At 41.6% G+C, this 24,990-nt stretch overlaps 1 protein-coding gene across 3 annotated transcripts in view; it reads left to right on the top strand.

The window, feature by feature from the left end:
* The window catches only part of CRY1 (cryptochrome circadian regulator 1), a 45,610-nt gene that overhangs the window by 795 nt on the left and 19,825 nt on the right, over positions 1-24,990 (top strand). The window contains exon 1 of one of the 3 annotated variants that reach the window (XM_065679551.1): positions 3,420-3,971. The exons of the other annotated variants lie outside the window; for them this stretch is intronic. Coding sequence (XP_065535623.1) covers positions 3,814-3,971 — 158 coding nt within the window. The 5' untranslated portion in view covers positions 3,420-3,813. Of the gene's footprint in view, positions 1-3,419; positions 3,972-24,990 lie in introns of those variants that run through there. 3 annotated transcript variants of the gene reach the window in all.

The raw sequence follows: 24,990 nt of genomic DNA, 5'->3' as shown, positions 1-24,990 counted from the left end.
TGCTGGAAGGTTAAAGTAAGAAATAGCTAAAGGTGGTTGGATTTAAACAGCTTTCAAGAGAGAATTAGTGCATTAAATTTAAAAAAGAATAAAACATCAAAATAATTTGCAAATCAATAATTCTGAAGTATCATCATAGCACAGAAATTAACTTTTTAAAATCAGGCAACTTGAGTGCCTGTCATCTCTTGGGAAGCAAATGATGCTATTGATTAGGTAGCAGAAATGGGTCATTTCTTGTGTTTGTCCAGAACTGCAGCTGAAATAATGGTGCTGGTGAGGCCTTCTGCCCCATCCAGCATGACAGCTGCTGCACACACTACCCAGGAACCAAAACCCTGCCGCTCCTGATACCAAATGTGTCAACTTCTGCAAGATGGCTTCTACTCTTCTTGGAAGCAGTACCCAGAAAAATCCTTTCAGGATCAAAGTGGGAGGAGAGCAACACTGGTGTGACGATGGGAGGCTTGTCTTACATCAGTATCTCTTCTTTGATGTGGTCACTCCACTTAGCACAGAATAAAAGTAAAATTCACATATGTAGTCATTGGATTTATAGTGTTTTGCTGGAGGTGTTTCAGACGTTAAATGAGTTGTGCTGGTGAGAGTTATCTTCCTCCACCTCATTTTTTTCAGCTGTATCTACTTTTATTTCTCTTCTAATCTCAGCATAACTCATCAGCAGAGACATGTGAACGATTTCTAGCCTAGATTTTTCTAGGTGCATTAAGATTTTTTAAACTAACTCTGGGTCTGCACAGTCACACCCTTCAGAGAGTGAAAGTCAGTACTGTTATCTCTGGGAACACTTCTTTTGCCAGCTACATTTCCAACAGTCTCAGTTAGATCTATCAAAATGATCTAATAAATAAGAGAACCGCTAATGAAATAAACCGTGCCCTATGATCCTAGTGTCCTTTGTCTCAGACGTAACTGTTACTTCAAGAACAGTCAACAGTGTGTGTGAATATAAATGACATATATACCATGATGTTAAAAACATGTATCTAAAAAGCACCTCTGGGTTATAATACCCACTGTATTGCATACATGTGTCCTTATGTTTTTGTCATTTCAGTGCCTTCACGTTAGCTTTTTTCTCTTCTGACTCTTCCCCACTCTCTTGATTTTTGCAATCATGGTGTGGACTAAATTAGCAATGAAGTTGTTTTAAAAAGTGATCCACAAGGGAACACAGTGGTGAGGTTTACTTGTAGGAGTTCCTTGATTAACCGTGATTCTATTTTTCTGCTAACTTGGAGAGACTCTTCTCTTGAGATCTGACACTTTAATTAATATATTCTTCACCTTCGTTCCAGTTCTAAATCAAGAACCTTCTAGCATGGAAGGTATGGCTAGAGCTGAAAAATGCTTTGACATAATGACAAGCTAATGATATATTACACTTGTTATTTAGTCTAGCGACAAACGGCTTGTAGCCAGGTGGTTTTCCTGATTGCAATCTGATCATAGAACTGTCAGGTCTTGTGAGGGAGGGTTGCTTCCATCTCAGTATTCCCAAGAAGGCAGATCGGTTGATGCTGGACGTTACTGAGGGCCATCTTCAGTGTTGCAGCCTCATCAGGAGCTAGTAGAGAACATAAGGAGCACGAAAAAGCAGTTTTTAAGTTTGAAATAGAAAACTGTATTGTGAGGTGACTTTCCTTGAAAATGAGGAATCTGTCTTCTTCAGTGTGCTGAGAAATTATAGAATTAATAGGAATTTGATGGAAAGTGGTCATTAACTACCAAGATTTCATTTCTGTTTTATTTTCTTGAAAATGATTCACCAAATATTCAGCATTTCTTAAGACTAAAACCAAAACAGGCAAGGAAGAATGTACTTTGTATTAACTGAGACAATTATGCTTAACTTCACAATGACCCAAATACTCCAGGTTTGAGTTACAGCACGGGTGTATGGAAGGATCCTGTATATTCTTCTTGGACCTTGGAATATGATGTTCTGCGTATGACAAAGTAGTAACTGAAAAGCTCATAGTAATTCATGTTATTGTCAAAGTCGGGGCTTAAGAACAGTTTGGCTTTGACACTTTTTAGAAGGAAATTTTGTATGGAACCAAGTAGAAGGGATTCTGGTCATGGCTGGGACCTTTGCTGCGTTGATCATGCATGACTTTTTGTAAGTCATTCAAAGTGAGGAAAGAAAAGTATAAAGGGAAACACATGATTTCTCTTTTTGTTCACTTTACTTTTACTTTACATGCATCCCAGCAGAAACGAATAATGTAGTAGAAAGAGTAACTACAGTTCTTATAGTACTGTCCTGCTCTGGAATTCTGGAAGTCTACCAGACTTCCAGACAAGACAAAGGTCAGACCTACTGATTTGTCCTCTGCCTTTTACTTGAGAGATGTTATTTGTAATGAGACCGCTCTCGCTGTTGCTACCCATCTGTGAACATTCTGGAGGTTGTAATTTGCACTGCAACCCGCAGGCAGAGGTTTACTTTCAGATCCGCATCTAGAGCTGCCCTGTTAGGACTCGAAATTGCTCTACTGAGTCCTGTCAGTGCGACACCTCCTTCAGCTAACATGGGAGAAGGCATAGAGAAACCTACTGTCTTGTGTTTGAGCTCTGCAATTAAGAGATGTTGAATGTACACCATTTACTAATAATGGCTCTAGTAACAGTGCTAGAGGGACCATTTTAATTCATTCTGCTGCTCAGAACTCGCTGTCAAGTATCTTTCCCTCCCGCAGCACTGCATGGCCGAGCTGCCCTCCCCTGCTTGTCAGCTCTTGCTCAGATCTTGGCGGCACCTCAAGACTACAGTGGCAAACCCACAGCCCGTTTCGTAACCACCAGCGCACATCTTAAACCAACACTGAAAGGGCGGGAGCGGCGAGGGCAGACCCACACGAGCCTCTGGCCTTACATAAGCGCCCTGAGGGCAGGGATGGGGCGAGACGGGATCAGCCGAGCCACTCTTCCACCGCCCACCCGCCGGGCGCTGAGGCGACCCCTGCTACCACCGCCACCGCGCATGTGCGGCCCCCACGCACACCCCGGGAGCGCGCAGGGCGCTATACATAACAGGATCCGCGCGTGCGCGCCCTGCCAGGACGCGGCGCCTCTGGGAGCCTCCTCAAAGCCCCGTGCTCATCCGGGCCCCTCCGACACGGGCCAGGGGAGGGGGCTACGTCTCCGCCCCCAGCGCCGCGTCCCCACCGCCTTGCACCGCCCCGGCGGGAGGAATTCTTGCCGACATCGCGGCCTGCTCCAGCCGTGCTCCGCTCCGCTGCCGGAGCGGGCCCGGTCAGGCCCCCTCGGCTCCCCCGTGCCCGCGCCTCCTACCCCTTCCCTCCCCAACGCCGGTAGTAAACACACTTCAGAAACGTGAGGGCCGGCGGTCACGTGGGGCTGAGCCTGGCCAATCGGCGGCGGGGGGCGGGGCGCGCAGCGGAGCCCCGGCGCCCGGCGCAGAGTCACAGGGCGAGCGGCGAGGCGGCGGCTGCCGGTTGGGACGGGTGCGTGCGGCTGCACTCACGGCCGCTTCCCGCGTGCAGCGGTGGAGGCGGGGGCTCGGGGCCGCCACCGCATCCCGCTCTCCGTCTCCGCTCTCCCCGGCGCGGGGGCACCGCGGGGGTGATGCGTCCCCGCTGGGCGGCCGCCCCTGCTGTTTCCGCTGGGTCCTAGAGCCGCCTGAGGTGAGGGCCCGCGGGCCACCCGCCGTTGCCCGGGCGTCGAGCGGCGGCGCCGCGCCATGAGCGGCCCAGCGGGCGGCGGCGGTGGTGGTTCCCGCTGAGCGCCCGCGGCCCCGGCCCCGGCCCGGTCCGGTCCGGCGGCGGCATGGGGGTGAACGCCGTGCACTGGTTCCGCAAGGGGCTGCGGCTCCACGACAACCCGGCGCTGCGGGAATGCATCCAGGGCGCCGATACGGTCCGCTGTGTCTACATCCTGGACCCCTGGTTCGCCGGCTCCTCCAACGTGGGCATCAACAGGTGGCGGTGAGTGTGGGGCGCCGGGAACGGGGGGGGTTCGATCCCCGCGTTACGTGTGTGGTCACGCCGCCTCCTCACCATCCGCCCCGCCGACCGTCTGGGCCGCCGCCAGCGTTGGCTTCCCTCGCCCGCTTGCCAGCTCTCCCCGCCGCTCCGGGGCCGTGCTGCACACCCAGCCCCTGCGCCGGCTCGGGGGGGAAAGGGGAAGAAACTGGGAAGCCGTGGTTTCCTGGGGAGGGGGGGGTATTGTTCCCGCTCCCCAGGGCGGCGAGTCGGTGCCCGAGTGCACCCCCGGAGCCGCCCGCGCTGGAGCTGAGAGCGGGGCTGCAGCGGGATGCGAGCTCTGGGGGAGCAGCCCGGGGGGTGGCTTCCTTCCTTCATCTCAAGCCCTCAAGGCAGGCAGAAACCCCTTTCTATTCCAGGGTGATTCCATTTCTGGAAAAACCGGGAAGCTGCTAGATTAGTTGGGCAGGAATTTCTTAGCGTAGCTTTCCTATAGGGAAGGGTATGTAGTGTCTCTTTCTGAGGCATGCACATCTATTACTTACATCTTCAAGCCCGATGTGATCTTACCTAGTACAAGAATGAACTTTACTGTGGAGTTGTGACTTGACACTTTCCATGATGAATGCGTGCTAGAGGTTAATGGGACTTGTCTTGTGTGTGCTTGCCTTGTGAGGTAAGACATTACTAGGAATGTGAAAGTTCTACTCTTTTAAAAGGATAATCCAGTAGAGTTCTTGTATCATCTATCCATCCAGTGTCAGGAACTTGAAATGCTCATGATCTTAGTCTGTCCAGACTGTGATGCTGAGAAGAGTTGCCTAATTATGGATCAAGCACAATGAAAGTTGGCTCAACACTGTGTCATAGAAGAGTGACAAAATTGAGATACTTTGGGTTTCAGTTCAGTTTGCTTCTCTTTAAGGATTGTTTCTTTCAGATTCAATAATTTCTATCCCAGGTCATTAAATACTTTACCAGCCAGGTAACTTACCTTTGGAGGTTAGTTAGTTTGTTTTTCTTATGCTTCAGTTTCTGGTTTTCAGAAGATAGAAATATGTTAAAAATGCTTTCAGTGAACTTTAACTTGATGGCCATTCCATTTTTCACTGACAAAAATAATGTTCAAACCACTTAAAAATAATAACTGCTAGACACCTTATTTGAGGTTTATAATGGTACGTTTATAGAAGCTTTTAAAATTCTTTCATTTGTTTTGAAGGGCCATAAGTTTTCTTTTGAATAACAAATTCTGATTTTATAAAGAAAACTCAGATTTCAGTTTTATGGGTGAAGCATGAACAACTACTTAAGTCTTAAAAGAATGTGAGCAATTGGCACAAGTCTAAGTGTTAAGGAAATCACATGTCTCAAGAATACTTCATGGGCTTCTAGTGTGTTTTGCAATTGAAATGCTAAGCCATTTTTGGTTATATTCTCTGAGCTGGTGAATGATAGACAAATGTGAACTTTGATTCTAGCAAAGGGAGGTTCATGTCTTCAGTATTACTGCTCTTGTTCTTCAATGACTATATAATAGGATCGTTAGCAAATACAGGCATTGAGTACATTTGTGTGTGATATATAGAATCATAGAGTGGTTTGGGTTGGAAGGGACCTTAAAGATCATTTAGATCCACCCCCCCTGCCATGGGAAGGGTCACCTTGCACAAGACCAGGTTGCTCCAAGCCCCTGTGTCCAACCTGGCCTTGAACAGTGCCAGGCATGGGGCAGCCACAGCCTCTCTGGGCAATCTGTGCTAATGTCTCACCACCCTCACAGGGAAAATTTCTTCATAATATGTAAATCTCCCCTCTTTCAATTTAAAGCCGTTCCCCATTGTCATATCACTATTTGCTCTTATAAGAAGTTCTCCTTCAGCTTTCTTGTAGGCCCTATCCAAAGCACTGCAGTTTCTTGGGACTCAAACCTCAGGGTACGTTCTGCCCATGGGTTTAAATAGGAGACCTTTCTGCCTGCATAGCTTGGTTTTGTGAGATCTTCAGTCTTTTTTCAAGTTTGAAAGTATGATGACTTTATAGAATAACTGGCTGCTAAAGCTGTGTGTTTATTAGAGTGACCTCAATAAATTTTTAATTGAATGAACAGTTACTAGTTTGGAATGAATCCATTTTAGGTTCCAGTGGTTTTAATGAGCTACTTTGAACCAGTGGAACATACATTCATGGTATGCATACACAAGACTTAAGAGTGCAGTGTTTTGGTTTGCCAGTCTCAGTTGGCGCTTGTAATTAACAATCAAGCATTTTGTCTCCTTGGTCACTTGATGACCATAAGCAAGATCTTTGCTTACATGCCTGTGGAGTGGGGTGTTGAATTAGTCAGAAACATTTTATTTGAGATTAGGAGCAGAAGCCTTTCAGCATTTGGAACATGAGTCAAATTTAATCTGGTGTGAGTTTACAGTGGTCCTTTCTTAGTTTAAGTTGATTGACAGCAAGAGTTTATGTTCTGGTGAGTTTATGGTCCCAGTGCCCTGGGCAAAACTCTTGTCTGTCAGGGTTCAAAGTATGACTAACACAATGGATAAGAGGAGAAATGGTTCAAGGATACGAGAGATCAGGAGGTTTGCTTTCTTGTTAGAAGTAATACTGTCCATCTGCAGAGTTGCCAGGTAGAGTTCATTTTAAAAAATGTGTGTTAAATCTGGCAATAGCAGCCTTTAATACATAGGTGCTTTCTGATTAACTTTGCTCTTTAAGCAGTCATGTAACACTCATGAACTAAGATTTTTGTGTAATTGTGCTATTGAGCAAGTCTAATTACTAAGCAGTCACATGGTCTTACTGACCTCCTTTCTCCTGGCATTCAGCCTACCTGTTCTAAATTCATGAATGCTACATAACAAATGCCAGGGCCTTCCTCAGCTCACTTCATCTTTTCTGGTTCTCTTCTGTTTCTTCCTCTTGTTCTTTCTTTCAAGCTGTCAGATCAAGAAGTGCTTCCATTGAGACATGCTTTTTCTATATAATGAGTTTTCCAGGGTCATTGACAGATCAAGGCTTGTGAGAGGGGGATTATTCAGTGCAGTAAAAGGTGATGAAGAAATGGTGAAGGGACCTGCTAAATGGAAACCTGCTTTGATACATCTCTTGTCAATTGTCCTCAAACTTTTGGCACCAGAATTACCATGTATCTAATTATGTCAACACAGTAGTCAAAGAATGTAACTTACGTACTCCAGCAAGTAACCATTACCTACTTGTGAAAAAATGTGTTTGTATATGCTCACAGACTTTTCCATATTATGCTCACAGACTTTTCCATATTAAGGAGAATGCGATCTCACATTTAGCAATATCACTTTGGGAAGGTTTCATTTAGCCCTGGCTTTAGTACAGAGTGGCAGTAGATCTCAATACCTAAAAAGAGAAATGCAAACATTGTTAGCTGCTGCAGAAGGATTTACTTTAGGTAATAATTTACTTCTTTGGTTTGTCTTTTTGAGTGTGCATGTATGTGTTTGATATGCTAGTTAAGACTGTCATGCAGCAATTGATTTTTAAAAGGATAGATAGTCTAATGTTGACAATCCCTGTATTACTTTTTTAATCATTCCTGAAGAGAACAACTTTCACTTTTAAAATAAGAATAATAAAATTTGTGTACCTGTTAGACTTTGTGAGAATATTTATGTGTTCAGCGTCCTGCAACGTGAGCTGCTGTTACAGCAAATGGTTGTGTTGATTTAGGAGAAAGAAAAGATGGGTTGTTTTATTTTTATTTTTTTTTTACACTTAGACCTCAAGGCGTAATAAAAATTAATAACCTGAGGGGAAAAAACATTTCATTTCCAGGGCAGTCGGTATAATTCATGGAAATGGGAACTTGTTTAAAAAAATTAATACTTAGACATCTTTCTGTAGCATCTGTAAAATCTTGCTATTCTGTACACTGGGTTTTGAAAATACAGCTTCAGGATATGTAAGTAATGATTTGTCCTTTAAGGAGCTGTTTGTTAGATGTGGGATTGGTGAAGAAAGGTTGTCAATAGAATTATTTTATGACTGATTGCAGTTTTAAATGATATTATATTTGTAGTTCAGGCAGGCAAAATTTATGTGTTATACTTTGTGTCATTCTTCTATGTAAAGAGGAATGTACAAAATAATTGACCTCCCAGCTGAAAACGTCCCTGTGTTTTCATGGTGTAGCACATAAGCTGAAAATCTGTTTGATTTATGAAGTATTTAACATCAAACTGATTATCTAAAATGTGAATAGAGGTAATACTCTTGGCTTTTCATGTACAAAGACAATACGTCAGGTTTGGGAGAAACATTAGTTTTTCGGGTATTCTGTAGATTCTTTGGGGTTTCTTTTACGGGGTGGGTAGTCTGTGCTGAGCTCTGCTGCTATAGCCAGTGTGTAGCAGGTCCACAAGGGAACCTCAGTATTCCTATGCTGTGTCCTAGGCACACTTGTGTGGTGCGTTGACCCTGGCTGAATGCCAGGTGCCAACCAAAGCCACTCTTAACACTCCCTCAGCTGGATGGGGAGACAAAATAGAATGAAAGCCTTGTGGGTTGAGGGTAAGGACAGGGAGAACAGAGGTCACTCAGCCAGCACAGGCAAAACAGACATGACTTGAAAAAAAATAAATAAATTTATTACCAATCAAATCAGAGTAGGATACTCCTGATTTTCTCTACCTCCTTCCCCCCGGCAGCGCAGGGGAATGGGGACTTCAGTCAGTTCATACATGTTGTCTCTGCTGTTCCTTCCTCCTTATCAGGAGGACTCCTCACACTCTTCCTCTGCTCCAGCATGAAGTCCCTCCCATCTAGAGTCCTCCATGAACTTCTCCAACATGAGTCCTTGCCATGGGCTACAGTTCTTCATGAACTGCTCCAGTGTGGGTCCCTTCCATGGGGTGCATCCTTCAGGAACAGACTACTCCAGCATGGGTCTCCCATGGGGTCACAAGTCCTGCAGCAAACCTGCTCAGATGCAGGCTTTTCTCTCCCCAGGGCCACCTTGATGTCAAACACTTGCCACACAAATCCAATACAACCCCATCATAACTTTTAATGAGTGGCTTCAACTCTAGTGCAGTGTGCAGCCTGGAGCACTTTTGTCCAACCAGCCCAGTAAATTGAGGGTGATTAATCTGTAATTTTTCAGATCTGTTATTGAAGAGTGATAACTTGTTTTCAAAAGCTATGTGTTCGGATGGGAGTTCTGTGGTACCGGTGGCTGGATTGCAGAAACCCTCCAGTGCCACATACCTGCGCTGCCCACCTGTCCTCTTGCACGGAAAGACCCGTCTGCACCAAAAGTGCTGCACAGATTAGCAATTCCGTCTCTAATTCAGCATGGTACATGATGTAGTCCTATGATTTACAAAGTACGTCACTGAACCACACTGACGTATGTCTTCATGGTTTTAATCCTGTGGTGTTGATGACAGGGCTAGTTCCACCCTTCTGTGATAACACACAGCCCTGTGGTAAACCAGGTGAGCTCATCAACCTGTCCAAAAGAGATTAGTTCCCATTGTGTTGGGATCAGCTGTGTGGTAGATTGTGCCAGCAAAAAGGTCGCAGTAGTAATAGCAAAGAGGTGAGAGTGGGGAAGGCAGGTACTATTTCTTTCTGTAGCAGTATGAAGTTGAGTCAAATAAAAATGGCCATATAGCTATGGCCTGTGTTGCTTGTGTACTGGGTGTTTTTTGGAAGGCGATTATTGGTTTATTCCATGGTTTGCATTTATTGACACTTTTTGAAGTTATATTGCTAAAAGTAAGTATTGACCTTTTTACTATGTTAGCAGGAAGGCCTGATTTATTTTTTTGTCAGACTCTCAGAATGTTAGAAATAGCCCTGCCAGTTGAGAAATCATACTATGCTTGTTTGCTTATTTTGGTGAATGATTTTGTATCACCAGATTCTGTAATGCAGCTATTACAAAACTGGACAAGAAGTCTGCGCTGGTTGGCCTGGAGTGAGCAGGTGGTACTACAAATCCAGCTTTATACAGTGTTCAGCATGTTTTTTTCCAAGTAGCAGTTGTTATAGGCCAGAAAAATTCCAGTGATTATTTATACAATTTGCTTTTTGACTGCAAGATTGATTTTGAAGGAGTTATAATCCTCAGAATAAGATTTTCTTTAGTTTTTTGGAGACCTGTTTTTACATCACTGGCTTCCAGGTTTGAGGATATCAAGAGAAGATCTGGGTACGGTGTTCTTGATACGCAAGTATAGTGTGTGTACTTTGAGTATCAAAGAACAAACGCAGTCTTGAAGCAACTCTGCAGGATTATTTCAGTCTTCCTTCTCTTGCGCCCAGAAGTCTAGTTTTTTATTTTACCTAAGCATCAATAAATCCATGCTTTATTTGAGCTGGGGAAGGTAATCTGTCTGCAACTTGTTGTGTTACCTCCTCTGATCATAAAAAGACAGGCTGATAACTCCCAAGAAACACCATCTATGGTGAACATTAAAACAACTTTTTTTTTAGGCAGTCAAGAGTAAAGGTTTTTCTCCAACAATCAGTATGTGGCGGTGTCAATGAATTCTGTATCGTTCTTCAAAGCAAGTTATTTTATGCGTTATCATAGAATGGTTAGGGTTGGAAGGGACCTTAAAGATCATCCAGTTCCAACCCCTTCCACTAGACCAGGTTGCTCACAGCCCTGTCCAACCTGGCCTTGAACACTGCCAGGGATGGGGCAGCCACAGCTTCTCTGGGCAACCTGTGCCAGGGCCTCACCAGCCTCACAGGGAAGGACTTCTTCCTAAGAGCTGATCTAAGTCTCCCTGTTCCCCCTTGTCCTGTCACTACATGCCCATGTAAAAAGAACTTCTCCAGATTTCTTGTAGGCCCCCTTTAGGTACTGGAAGGCTGCTCTAAGGTCTCCCCTGAGCCTTCTCTTCTCCAGTCTGAACAAGATGAACTCTCTCATCCCATCTTCACAGGGGATGTGCTCTGGTGCTCCAGCCATCTGATCATCATCTTTTGTCCATTTTCATGCAATAAGGTATTTTATGAAAATGTCTTCATTCCTACCAATGGGAGCTAATTTAAAAACAAATTTCATTATGCAGATATTGCAGAAAAGTCTGCTTATCATTGTACCACCTGAACTTTGTGGTTTCTGGCAGTTTATCTAGAGCATGGAAGCCTTTCTTTTCAAAGAAGGTGATTCTTTTCCATAGTCTCTGAAAGCCTTGCAGGTTTTCAGGTTAGTTGTATAACCCGTGGTAGGAGAAAGGTCAGGCTGCCAGCAGCGTCAGCCATTTTTTCAGTGTGGAAGTTACACTGAAGTCTGTGATGTATTAATTGGTATATTGCAAGAAACTCTTTGCTATAGGGAATTCTGTGACCTTTCCTTAGTGACCTAAAAAGGCAGAAGTCAGCTTGAGCATGAGTCGGTTGTGTAAGTACTGTGGGAGTACACAGCTTTCTGTTTTATAGGATTAGCAATTTGCATATCACATTTTAACAGGTTTAATAACCGTGCCTTGAGTAACCTCTAGGAAAGGGCTTGATTTCATTACTGGGGCAGGAACTTCATGGTATTTTTGTGCAGTACATTTTCCTTCAATCTTTCAGAGCCATAAATGTGGAGCACGGTTAGTTTGTATGCTTCTGTATACTTTGGCTTTCAAGTTCTTTGCAATCTGGGTCAACAGGTGAACTGTAATTGCAATGTTCTTCTAACCCCAAAACCTCCATACATTTTTCAGGTCACCATTAAGCATTTGCTTTTGCTGCTTTGGAGTTCTGTGTGCATAAAGTTTCTTTATGCAGGAATAATGCTTTAGTGGTGGTGAAGGATAGATTGGAAGGAACCGGGGGAAAACAGATCAATATTGTAAAGTTCTGTTTCGGGTGTGTAGATGAGGCAGCTGTGTCAAAAGTCTATATGTATATCTATACTTTTGGACCAGTTACAAATCTGAGAGCGTACCAATTACCAATGGAGAGAGAGTAAAAAAAAAATAACACATGAGCTTTGTTAGCATTAGTTTGGACAGTACCTGAGCTGCAGTGAATAGAGCTTCCTAAAATACACTTCTTTTTTTTCTTAAGTTCTGTACTTCATGATTTTGTTTGTTTGTTTGTTTTGTTTTGGGTTTTTTGGAGTGTTTTTTTTGGTTTTCTATTGCAGTAGTATTTGAAAGGTCTGAAAGTCTCTATTGGTAAACCTGGGTAGGAAATAAGAATTTGGTAATTCTTGCTCATAATCTCCTTGACAAGTGCTAACACAAGAAGCTTCTTGAACTACGATGGGACCTTTTCTGGTTAACAGAGATAGAAGGGATTTCTTGCAGCTGAATGTTGGTCAAGATGTATCCTGCAAGTCTGGTATCTGGGTTAACAGGCATGTGATGATGTGTACCTGAGCTTTTGTGTAATTCATTGCTTCCTCCTGCAACTAAACTAGATAAACTTTCTGAGCCTGATTTTGAAACTTACTTTATCTCAGTGCTTCTTCATTTGTAGGAAACCATTTCCTTTCCTGTTTAGTCATATGTGTTCCTTTTTTAATGTCTGTTAGTATGTCTGTGACTCTTGCACTGCCATGGAAAGGAAGGGGTGCAAATTTCTTGCACAGTAAGTTTGATGCCTTTTGGAATACAAACTCTTATCCTTTCAAAATGAAAACTAGAAACGCTGGGAAAAATCTGTTCGAGCTCAAATTGGGTAAGTTGTGAAGTATGGGTATATGTTGTTACTCATTCTTCAGTGAGAGATGAATTATTTACAGTATAAGTTACTTAGGAACAATTCCTGTAAGGAAAACATGGATTTTTCTATCTGTTATCTGTCCAAAGCGTGGAATCCATGACTTAGGAAATGCTTTACTTTTTATAGAAAGGAACACATGTAGTTTACTGCTTGCATTTTCTTTTTTTCCCTTTTTGTAATGCCAATGTCAGTTCTACTTATCTTGTAGGTGAAGGGCAGACTGTGCTGCAGTTGAGAGAGGGGCAAAATAATGCTCAAAAGAACAGAAATAGGATGGCAGCTTTCATCAGAAACATGACTAAATAGGTAATTCCATGTAGGTTGCTTGTTACTTGATGCCTTGTGCATAACTCGTAAAGCACGATCACGATCTGCATGGTTGCAATTTTGCTATGCACTAAATATACGGAACACCATGGCAAGCTTGATCTCAGTTTTGCAATCTGTTCAGTTCTGAAGTACTGGAGAAGCGTACGGAAAATTGTGAGACTCCATTTTACAGAGCAATGGGTATTAAAAGTAGTTAATTATTTGATTCCCAATACATGGGATTAATTGAAGAATGGAGTGAATTTTTTCTTTCCTATGTTCTCTTGTGAGTTTCCTCAGAATTGAAATTTTTCTGGCTAAATACTGTGGCATCAAGGGATTATTTTTTTCCTTAATTTTTTTTCCCCCTGTTCTTTGTATTTCACATTCCTGAGAATAAGCAAACTCTTTTTTTTTTTTTTCTAGGGGCTTAAAGTAGAAAAGAGAACAATACAGCTTTTAGAAGAGATTGCTTACTATTGTTTCCCTTATTCCCCTCTTATGGGAAAGGCATGACTCTATATCTGTGAAACCCATATTTGCATTTAAAATAAAACAGTCTACAGAGCAGGTTTTGCCATCAAGGTTTCAAAATGGTCTTTGACTGGGGAGCAGGTTGCATTTTGGTTTTGTTCTTTGTTTTTGTAAGTCTTGCTGTTACTGAACTCAAGAAGTTGAAACTGTCCAGGTCTTAATGATGGTGATCGAACAAAGGATGTAATTTGAATTGGTTTATTTGGATTGCTTAGGAATGATTGCTGCGACTTTGGTTATTTTTCACATGACAGGCTTAGTAATACCAAATTTACTGTGCTTTATCTGTGTTTCTTTTTAGGTAGCTTAGCTGCTGTTTACTGCTATCATGCCAAATATCCTAAATCCTGTGAATGCTTCTTTAAATTACTTGTTATGAGTGACTTTTTCACTTTTTCTCCAGCATGCCGTTTAACTGGTATGACCTGGAAACATCTTTTAATATGTAGTTCTGTCATTTTAGGCAGAGGATAATGTTGTAAATTGCTGTGATATTGATTGTTCGGCTTCAGTTGAGGTGTATTTTACCCTTTTATTACAAGGCTTTCAAAGTTTCAGAAGATATGTATAGAGATCATATAAAGACCATACAGTGGTGGTGGTTTTCACTGAGCAGGGTTTTTTCATTTTACTGAAATTTCCTTTCTGTAAGGTAGTTGCCACTAAACTTGCTGGTGAGAAATACTTTGAGCCGTAGTGTTTTTCTTCTAAACCATGAAGAATATCATGGGTTTGTGGGAGATAATGTGGATCTTCCTATTTTTACGTTTTAGATTTTGGCTTTCTTCATTCTTCCAAATATAGGTCCGCCAACCTCTCTTTTTCAGTGCCAACTCTGAAACACTGCGTTTGCTGAAGAAAAGTTCTTCAATGCTGCGTTACTGAAGGTTTTACTCCAGTTCTTTACTACTTCCATACGACAGAGCACAATGTAACTTACATTTCTGGCACTGGAGGTCATGCTTTCAAACTGAAAAGTGTTACTTTAGTGATCATACTTTTGCAGCAGCAGCCTTGATTTCTTTCACAGTTCTGGTTTTTCTTCTACTAGTCCATCTTTCTTTCAGAATCTGCCCTCTGCATTTGTTGCTCTGTGGCTTGTCAAGTGCAATGGTAAAGTACAAATAAATTTTAGTTTTGTTGGGTTTTTTTATTTTTTTTCCTGTTCCATTTGAAGAGTATGAGATTTGCAGGAGTAATTGTCTCATTATATATGGTTTGTGCCCAGGTGAAAGCATGGGGGAAACTTTGGAACTTTTTTTAATTGCACTATCATATTGTCATTAATTCCAGTATTTTTCCTGCTGAACTTAAAAGTTTTAGGTAAACTAAGCTTTGGAGAGCTTTGCTGTTTGTGTTTTGTTTTTCTGCTTTCATAGTATGAGTTATATCTGCGAATCTTTCTGTTAACTGAAGTTTTAAGATGTACTATACAGTAATGCATAGCTTGCCTTTTGTGGGAATGGGTTGTCTTCTGCTTGGAATTGTTAGTCTCTTGTGCTTGCCTCTTCAATTCTACCTTGAATGCAAGCTTTTGAACTTGAGGTTTGCCTAAAAGGATCAAAAAATACCTATGCACAAGTCAGCGTGATTGGTGTTTGAAGCCTTGTAGGATTATTTCTACAGAGATAATCTTTTTCTTCATGAAGTTAAGATGTAGTTCAATGAGAAGTCACCCTAGTGATCTTTGTTATACTGTTGATGGTCATTAACAGCAGCAGTAAACAGGATACTAAGTAATTGTCAATGTTACTTCCTGGGTTAGTGTAGTACCTTTGTAGGTCCCCACTCCACAGTTCATGCAGTGTTAAACAGGGTTTAAAAACATGCTAATTTTACCTGTCATTCATGAGGGTTTTATGCAGATGTAATGTTTATTTTATATCTGTAGTAAAGGATTATGTCCATTAGCTTGTGCTTGGCTGGTAGTACTGGAGCCTGCTTGTGCTGACACTGCTGACACTGGCAAGGAACACATTGTTCGTGAGCTGCTGTTCATTTTGACACCTTCCACTTCCATTTTTTTTTTCTACCAGCTCTTTCAGGTTTGAACATTGCCTTGGTACTTTTTGAACTCTGAGCACATACTAAGTTTCACTTAACCTTTAGCAGCCAATGCTTCTAAATAAGACACAGAGGAGTAGAACTGACCATGCTGCTTGTTCTTGCTTGAAGCCTCCCTTTGTCCCGGTTAGGAATAAAGTTTGTCCGTGGTATGGGAATCCTCTTGGAGCAGCTCTGAAGGGAAGGAGAAATTCGTCTGCTACCACAGCGGTTACATATAACTGGAAAAGTAGGTCATTGTGGCAGGGAGTAGTCCAAACAGCCGCCTGGTTGCTGCAGCAACGACCTACTTTAGGAAACTATTCTTGTTGATTCATATTGAAGTGTTCTTCTTACAAATGGTATAAGGAAATGATCAGGTTATGAGACATTTAGCAATGCAAGCTTCAGACTTTTTGTAGATATTCTTTTCTCCCCTTTCCTCCTCCCCCCTTGATCTTTGTCCCTTGATATTGGACATGTGGGGATTAAAGCAAATAGAGTTTGTTTTTCTTCAGTTTTGACCTCTAATGGGGAACATATCTTCTTGAAGGTTCTGCATAGCAATAATACTCACCAATGGTGATTAAGTTTCCAGAGTTCAGAGCCTACAGATGTCCCCTATCATTTTTGTCTATAGAAATAACTTTGGAGGGTTGTTGCTTGGTTTTTTTTTTTTTTTTTTTTTTTTTTTTTTTTTAGGAGTATTTCTCTTCTGAAATGCTAATAGTTTATCTTGATATTCAGCTGGTCTTACTTTAACTGCCTTGTCTCCAACAAAGTTTATCCAGCTTCAGGAAGGTGGACTTGGTGCCTCCCTCTCTTTGTTCATTAAATTGGTAGTGTTCCTGTCTGCATCTTCTGTGTTTCTATTAATTCTGATCCTGGCACAAACAAACTGGAAAAAATAAAGTGATCCTGTGTGCACTGGGAACCCAGGACAATGATGATGCTTTCCAGTTGTCTATGCTTTCAACAGTCCTAGTAATAAAAACATCTGTGACTGGTGTTCAGGAAGCAAATTTTGGTAGTTCAGTCTTGTCTTCTGAAAGGAATGGGTAGACAGGGAAAATGAGGAAAACATGAAAAGTACAGTTGTTCTAATTATGATTAATTGAACCTTTACCTAAACTGCTATCATTTCTGCGGAAGAAGATTGAATATCACTTTTTAGTTATCAATGTTCCACTGAGCTGTACTACATAAATTTTCAAGATTTAGTTACTTTACTTCAAGTGAGGTGCTTTCTGTTTGCCCTGACCTTCAGTATTGCAGTGAACTGCTGCAGTTGAGGCAGAGGAAGATAACATGCTTATCCAGAGGTTATCTGTATTTTTTCCCTTTATTACATCTCGATCTTTATTTCAGTTCTGTTTACCAGGGCTTACATTACTGAGTCCTGTGTACCTTTTTCGTCAGCTCTAGACTTAGAGATGGAAGGCCCCTGCAGCATGAAGCATACCATTACCTCTACTTATATGCTAAGAAAGTTTGGCTCAAAGTGCAGTTTCTTCTGGATTTATGCAGCTTAATAAAGCTGTGTTTCAGTTGTTGGTTTGGGGTTTTTGTTTTTATTTTTTTCTGGGTTTTTTTTTAACGTTCATTCTTTCTGTTTTATTCAAATAATTGAATTTTTGAATTAGTTATTACTCAAAAATCTAAACACATTTTGTCCATGTTTACTTTGCATTCAGATGTAAATGACTAATCTCAGTTTTGAAAGACCAGTTCAGAAAACTTTGGCTGCCTTGAACTGTAAGAATAGCAATGGCAAGTTAGGATAATGCTGCCTGTCTGATCACCATAAGGTGATCACCACAGGGATGAAATCTAGTCAGTTCTAACTAAGATTTTCAGGAATAGCTTCAGTTATTTTTTTTTCTGTTTTCCAAACTTTCTACCTATTTCTGTGCTTGCTAATAGATTTCAGGTCTAACCTTAATTCTCAATTAGTTTAATAGATTTTTCAGGTATGGAAAGCCAGAGATGATGGAATTATACCTTAAAGAATTGCAATTTCTTAACAGTGTAGTTGAAAAAGATACTCATTTTACACAGTGTTTCATTTCTGGGAGATTTGGAGCTGTACAAAATCCCATTAGCAGTAATTATAACCTTGAAAAGGTCACTTGGATGTAAGGAAAGTAAAAGGGTTTTGTTAAAATAAATGAGGGGCAGTACAAAATTTGTCCTTCAGAATCAGGTTGCAAGGCTGTATCTTCTTATAGTGCTCTTATCAAGCTTGCTCTTTTGAAATGAGCCATAGCTGTTAACTTTCTCATGGACAGTTCAGATTGCCGAAAATAACGTGGCTGAACTATTTTATAAAGCAGGCCAGCTCTGGTTTAATTACAGCAAGCTTTATGAGCTGCTTGTTTAAATAAGAGAACTTGGAACATGAGAATAACGAGTTTTAAATTTATTTAAATATGAGCATGTCTGTGCTGTCAGCTTAGTTTTGTAACTTGCTTCTTGGTCCTATATCCCCAGCTGTCCCCACTGCAAGTAAATTTGTTTGCTCTTGGGTTTTCCTTTATACATCCAGCTAGTTTCTACCTGGAAAGAATAGGCATAAGAAATTAAAGTCAAATAGTAAGGACTTCAATATATCAGATTGGAATTAGAGGATTAGAGAAAAATAAACACAGAATATATACATTGAAGAATGGAAGACCCTGGGGTAGAAACTTAGGAAGTTATGAGCCTGTTAGTATCACCAGAAGGCTGACCTTTGTAACAAGCAAGTAATTTGAGATGTTTGTTGCTAGTTATATGGGAAGAGTTTAGATGAATAGTAGGTGCCCTTTGAATGTGAAGTTAAGTTCCAGATCTTTACAGAAGCTAAATACACTATTTGCTGTGACGTATGGCTCACAAAATAGGAACCAAATACAGATTGCTGTTTGGGAGGTTATGAACGTCGTTTGAATACTGTTTGGAAGGTTATGAACATCTTTTGAATAGGACAAAAATGTTGTGTGTTTCCTTCCTTTGGGGAATACTAACCTTGAAAAGGTAGTTCAATTGGAAAGAAATGAATGAGGAATGATATGTAAGAAGATGCTAGCTTTGTGTCCGATATAAATTAGGTTAGATTAAAATGATTTTGTTGTTCTAATAGAGCAGTATTGCTTGCTGTAGTTGGTATTCTGGTCCCACTGCATGTGTGAAATGGTCTTTACTACTTAGCTTCAGAAAAGATTCATCCAAAAGGGCTCATCTTGGAGAGATTAAATTTTAAACTCACTTTCTTTCAGTTGTTTGAAGCTCCTTCTTTCATCCTTTCTCAAAGAGTTAAATTTGGTTTTAAGATTTTTTGCAGCAATTATGAATATTTCAGCTTTTCGCAGGCTTGGATATATCTTGCATTCTTCCTCCATCACCTTCATCAAACTTTGGCTTGAAGATTATAACAGTAGTAAGTATTAGGAGGGAAAAAACCCACGTAATGCACTTCATGGTCTGTTTGGTTTTGGTTTTGCGTGTGAATCAGCTGTTACTGAGTTATGAAAGATGCTGGAGTCCTGAATTGCACTCTAAAGAAGCTGGGTTTTTTCCACTGACTAGAGCAACCCTGCAGGAGATTAGTTAGCCCCCTCAGCCACTTAAGTATCTCGAGTTGAATAACATGGAACTTTTCTTGCTCTTGTGTATAAGCTTAAAGGATATTACTTCTACAAAATGTATTATCGTATACCTGTTTCGGATGTGGAAGTTGTATGTGCCGTTTGCTGAAACAGTGTAATATAGTAAGGCATGCCGCTGTGACCTTGATTTGGTAATAGGAAAATATTACAATGGCTTGCTGCCAAAGGATGCGGTGCAGTGTACATAACACTTAAATCCTGTCTGAGCTTAATCTTCTTAGAGTTTCATAAGCATATACTGCTCGCACTAAGACACATTGGTTGGTGGGAATCAAACAGGAAAATATACTTGTAAAATATTAAATATATATAGGTACATCAAATTTAAGACACTTCTTAGTGTCTCGTACTCTGTTTTGGTATTAGGTGAGTTATACCTAATGATTCCTGTAGAAACTAGTATGAGGAACGTGTTTACCTAAATGATGCTGGGCTTTCGTAATGACCTAATGGAACATACAGCAAAATAGCTGATATGAAAGAGAGGAGCTCTCACCCCACTGCCCCCCCTTCCCATGAAGAGAAATAAACGTTGCGTAATTTATTAACAGAATCAGAGTCTAATGCTGCAAATTATACTCAAACAAAGCAATGTGGTTGATGTTATACAATATTCTTTGTTCTTATTGAATCCAGCTCTACTAAACTGTGGAAGATGGAGGACTATGTGATAGCAACGTTGGAAAAAAATAGAATGGAAGGGTAAAACTAACAGACGTTAGGCTGTTTAAGATAATTCTGATAGACAAAGTCTGGGTGGCAATCAGATATCCATAACGACACGAGTCTCTTGTTCGACAGTTCTGTTCTTTCCCTGGAGAGATTGTAATCATTGGCTTGGCTTGAGGACTAGTGGGTAGATAGAAAGCATTTCAAAAGATTGGCTAAACAGAAGTTTTGGATGGATTGCTGGAAGTTGACCAGTCATAGGTAAAAATATTAAACTTAGGAATGAAACAAGTTTTAGAACTGTCCTTTTTCACTCAACATTTTAAATGTACTCCTCAGAATAAGGAAGCCTAGATACCTTTCTGTTGTGTGGGACTGGATATGCAGTCTAACATTCTTACCTTGCCTCATGGTTCAGTTCAGAATCTGGGTTGGTTCAGGAAAAAACATGGAACTGAAGTTTCTTGACTCTTAATGGCTTAGCACCAGCATTTTCAGATGTGAATGATGCCTGAAAGAGAAGGCATTGCACTTTAAGTCCCCTCAATTCCCAGCAACTGTTCTCATTTCAGACTGGCAAGAAGGATGGTTTTGTGTGATTGCGGTTTCTGGGTGTTTATCACTCCTAAAAGTAACCTCAGACAAGACTTAATGGTACCCTTAAACAGTGTGTCTGTAAGTATCCTTCTTGCAAGTCTAGATAAAAGTGCTACATATTTCACAGGCTGCTCCTGACTTACTCCCTGGAGAAAGTCTTTAATCACGTTAATAATGCAGAGCCAGGAAGGCTGCATGTTGTAGTGCTTTCTTTTGTTCACTTTGTTAATGGTTAACTGTATTAACAATTAGTTATTTAACTTCTTGAATTTCTGCCTTGATGGTATTGGTTTATTTCAGATGCATGTTAGCTAAAATTGTTATCTGTATTATGCAAACCATTTTTTGGCAGTCACTTTTAAAGAGCAGGGGGGCAGAACGTTTAGTTTAGATTTTGGACCAAAGGCAGACTTTGCATGATTGGCAGCAGGGAGGATTGTGGGGTTTCTTGGAGTAAACAGCCAAGATTTAATATTCATGTCTTTTAAAGAATGTGGACTTCAGAAGCTATCAAGAAGATTCTTAATGTCATAATTGGATGATCCTGAGCAAAATGTGTGCCATGCCTTATAAGAATGTTGCTTAAGCACAGGTGTGCTTTGCATTGACATCTTCACTTAGACTTACAGTAAGTAAGTTTTTTCTGTCTCCTGCCATCATCTCAGTCAGGCATGTACTTCCGGCAGTTTGCTACTGTGGTATTGATGGTGAACTTTTCCTTCCTTTGGTTTATCCAAGGGAACTTGAAGACCATATGCAGAAACATGAGCTGATGCTCTAATCTGATAAAAATATCTGTGCATCCTTTTTATGTCTTTTTTTAATGATGTCATGTAGTTTTTAATATTCGTTCGAAGTCAAAAAGAAAGTGCTTTCCCATTGACTCTTAGGTTGAGAAGAAAAAGTTGGTTTATGTTTCAGACTTGGAAATATGAGCTGTTACTCTGTGGAGAAATTTAAGTAGATCCTAATTGCCACACTTTGGTGTAAAGTGTAATAGAACTCAAGCCTAGTAGCTCCTGATTTCATAGCTGCTATGAAGAAACTTTTCCTCAAGAGCTCATATACTGAAAAAAAAATACTGTTTATGAGGTTGAGGTTTGTATATTTTGTTTCTGTTTACAGACAAATTTACCAATCACAGAATGGTTTGGGTTGGAAGGGGCCTTAAAGCTCGCCCAGTTCCAGCCCCCTGCCATGGGCAGGGACACCTTCCACTAAACCAGGTTGCTCCAAGACCTGTCCAACCTGGCCTTGAACACTGCCAGGGATGGGGCAGCCACAGCTTCTCTGGGCAACCTGTGCCAGTGCCTCAGCACCCTCACAGTAAAGAATTTTTTCCTAATACCTAGTCTAATTTTCTCCTCTGTCAGTTTAAAGCCATTCCACCTTGTCCTGTCACTACATGCCCTTGTGAAAAGTCCCTCTCCAGATTTCTTGTAGGCCCCCTTTTAGGCACTGGAAGGCTGCTCTGAGGTCTCCCTGGAATCTTTTCCAGGCTTAACAACCCCAGCTCTCTCAGCATGTTTTCATAGGAGAGATGCTGCAGTCCCCTAATCATCCTTATGCCCCCGCTCCGGGCTTGTTCCAGCGGTTCCGTGTCCTTTTTATGTTGAGGACCCCAGAACTGTACACAGTGCTCCGAGTGGGGTCTCACAAGAGCAGAGAGCCAGGATCAGCTACTTCGACCTGCTGGTCATGCTCCTTTTGATGCAGCCCAGGATATGGTTGGTTTCTGGTCTTGAGCACACACACTGCTGGCTCATGTTCAGTTTCTCATCAACCAACACCCCAGGCCCTTCTCCGCAGGGCTGCTCTGAACCGCTTCTCTGCCCAGCCTGTGCCTGGGATTGGCCTGACTCAGGTGACAGGGTGTAGGCCCTCTCACTTGGCTTTGTTGAACTCAGTGAGGTTTGCGTTGGGGCACCTCTCAAGCCTGTCAGCGTCCCTCTGGATGGCATCCCTTCTCTTCAGCATGTTGACCACTACACACTTTAATTTATGTTATACTGTGAAAAGAACATTTTTATGAGCATACTCCTGTGTCTCTTCAGAGAGAAAGCTCAAATAGTTTTGGCTTGTCTAGAATTGTGCTAGAATACTGTTCTTATTATCCCTAAGTGTTTGCACTGAGCCAAACACCTGTATATTTCTGTGCTGCAGCATGGCATGAGGGTAGTTGAGAACTATATTCACTTGCAAACAAGTGTTAGGAGTCAGAATGATACGTTGGAAAGCTAAAAACTCTTTTCTTCCAGGTCCTGTAATAGTTTATTGTGAGAATGTATTGAATGCTGAGAATTATTAAGTATGCTTCATAAGTATGGGGGTTTGTGTCTTGTGTATATATTATTACTCCGCCACAACATACCAGTGTCTGTTATAGAAGAAACATGAATTTACTAGGACAGGGGATAAATGCAGTGCATTAAAATGCCATACCATGCCAAAACTGGAGAAAGTGCAGGAATTAGAAGTTGTCCCAGGGAGCTGGAATAATTAAAAATTTCCTTTCATGTGGGCCTATTCACACAGGCATGTGGTAACACATTGGATGAATGCAGAAGTTCTGAAATGTAGAATTTTCCTGCCTTAAATGCAGAGTAATTTATATCTGTGGATGTACCTAGCATGTTAGTTTGCAAGCACAGTAAAGATGTTGTGCAAGTTTTGAAGGTGCTCATGAGAAAAAGAGGAGGTGAAAACTTTGGTTATGGCAAGTAATTGATTCAGCTGTTCAGGTTCTTGGTAGGGGCTCTATCTAAAACCAATGATTTAAGAAGGTTCATTTTTAATTGAGCAAGGCTCATTGCAGGAGGGGTTGGACTAGATGACCTTTAAAGGTTCCTTCCAACCCAAACTATTCTATGATTCTATAAATCTGTGTGAAGGTTTTTGTTAGACAACTTCTATTAGCATTTTAATGAGAAAATGCCTTTTGATGTGACATAGCATAAATAGAGTTGGCAAAAACAAAGCAGGTTATTAATTATTGGAAGCACATTTTGTTAAAACACATTTGGTCCAACTGAAGGATTCAGATATGCTTAATAAACTGTGCACATATTCAGTGTAACTACTTGTAAACTGAATCTGTGTTCTGAATGTCAGAAGTGTTCTTTTGCATTGGTGTTACTATAGATATCATAGGGTCGCTAGAGTTTAATTAGGTTCATTATTTTATAACAACGTGCTTTCAGTGAGTCTTGCAACACCATCTGTGGTTTGGCTGTTTTTCATTTGTTCTCGTTTTGTTCAGGTGTCCCCTTGCCACTCTTCTGCTCCATTCCTACATATATTTTATGAGTTTATACCATTATGTTTGTTAAGTACATGAAAGAGTTTTATGGAGATTGAAATGCTGGAGTGTGGTAAGCGATAGTTAAGAGAGATAAAAAAGGGGATTTGGAGACCCAACAAAATAGAGATTAAACGGTATTAAGGGCAAGTTTAGGGATCTTGGATGTGAATTGGAGACTGGGTCAGTGCATGTAATCTTCTTGAATAGGATTTTGTGCCAGGTCTAGTCTAGAAGTTGTCTGATCTGGTCAGTCAGGTTGGGAAGAAAAGAAATTTAGAAAACAGAGGAAACTGAAATGCCAATAGGAACAAACCCTAAGTTTCCTGAAAGACAGACTGTTAGTTTGATTAGCTACAAGTGTTTTTTGTCACCAGTTTCTCTTCATGTTCTTTCCCTATATTCTGTTATAAAAACTAAGAAGAAAACCCCTCGAACCTCTCCTGGACTGTTCCAAAGGTATCATAGAATCATAGAATAGTTAGGGTTGGAAAGGACCTCAAGATCATCTAGTTCCAACCCCCCTGCCATGGGCAGGGACGCCTCACACTAAACCGTCCCACCCAAGGCTTCATCCAACCTGGCCTTGAACACCGCCAGGGATGGAGCACTCACAACCTCCCTGGGCAACCCATTCCAGTGCCTCACCACCCTAACAGGAAAGAATTTCCTCCTTATCCAATCTAAACTTCCCCTGTTTAAGTTTGAACCCATTACCCCTTGTCCTGTCACTACAGTCCCTGACAGAGTCCCTCCCCAGCATCCCTATAGGCCCCTTTCAGGTACTGGAAGGCTGCTATGAGGTCTCCACGCAGCCTTCTCTTCTCCAGGATGAACAGCCCCAACTTTCTCAGCCTGTCTTCATACGGGAGGTGCTCCAGTCCCCTGATCATCCTCGTGGCCCTCCTCTGGACTTGTTCCAGCAGTTCCATGTCCTTTTTATGTTGAGGCCACCAGAACTGCACACAATACTCCAGGTGAGGTCTCACGAGAGCAGTGTAGAGGGGCAGGATCACCTCCTTTGACCTGCTGGTCACGCTCCTTTTGATGCAGCCCAGGATATGGTTGGCTTTCTGGGCTGTGAGCGCACACTGAAGCCGGCTCATGTTCATTTTCTCATCGACCAGCACCCCCAAGTCCTTCTCTGCAGGGCTGCTCTGAATCTCTTCTTTGCCCAGTCTGTAGCTGTGTCTGGGATTGCTCCGAC

This window comes from Lathamus discolor, chromosome 1 (genome assembly GCF_037157495.1).
Source record: "Lathamus discolor isolate bLatDis1 chromosome 1, bLatDis1.hap1, whole genome shotgun sequence".
Lineage (NCBI taxonomy): Eukaryota > Metazoa > Chordata > Aves > Psittaciformes > Psittacidae > Lathamus > Lathamus discolor.
The sequence above is the reverse complement of the archived record's forward strand: the minus strand, read 5'-3'. Positions and strand labels throughout refer to the sequence as shown.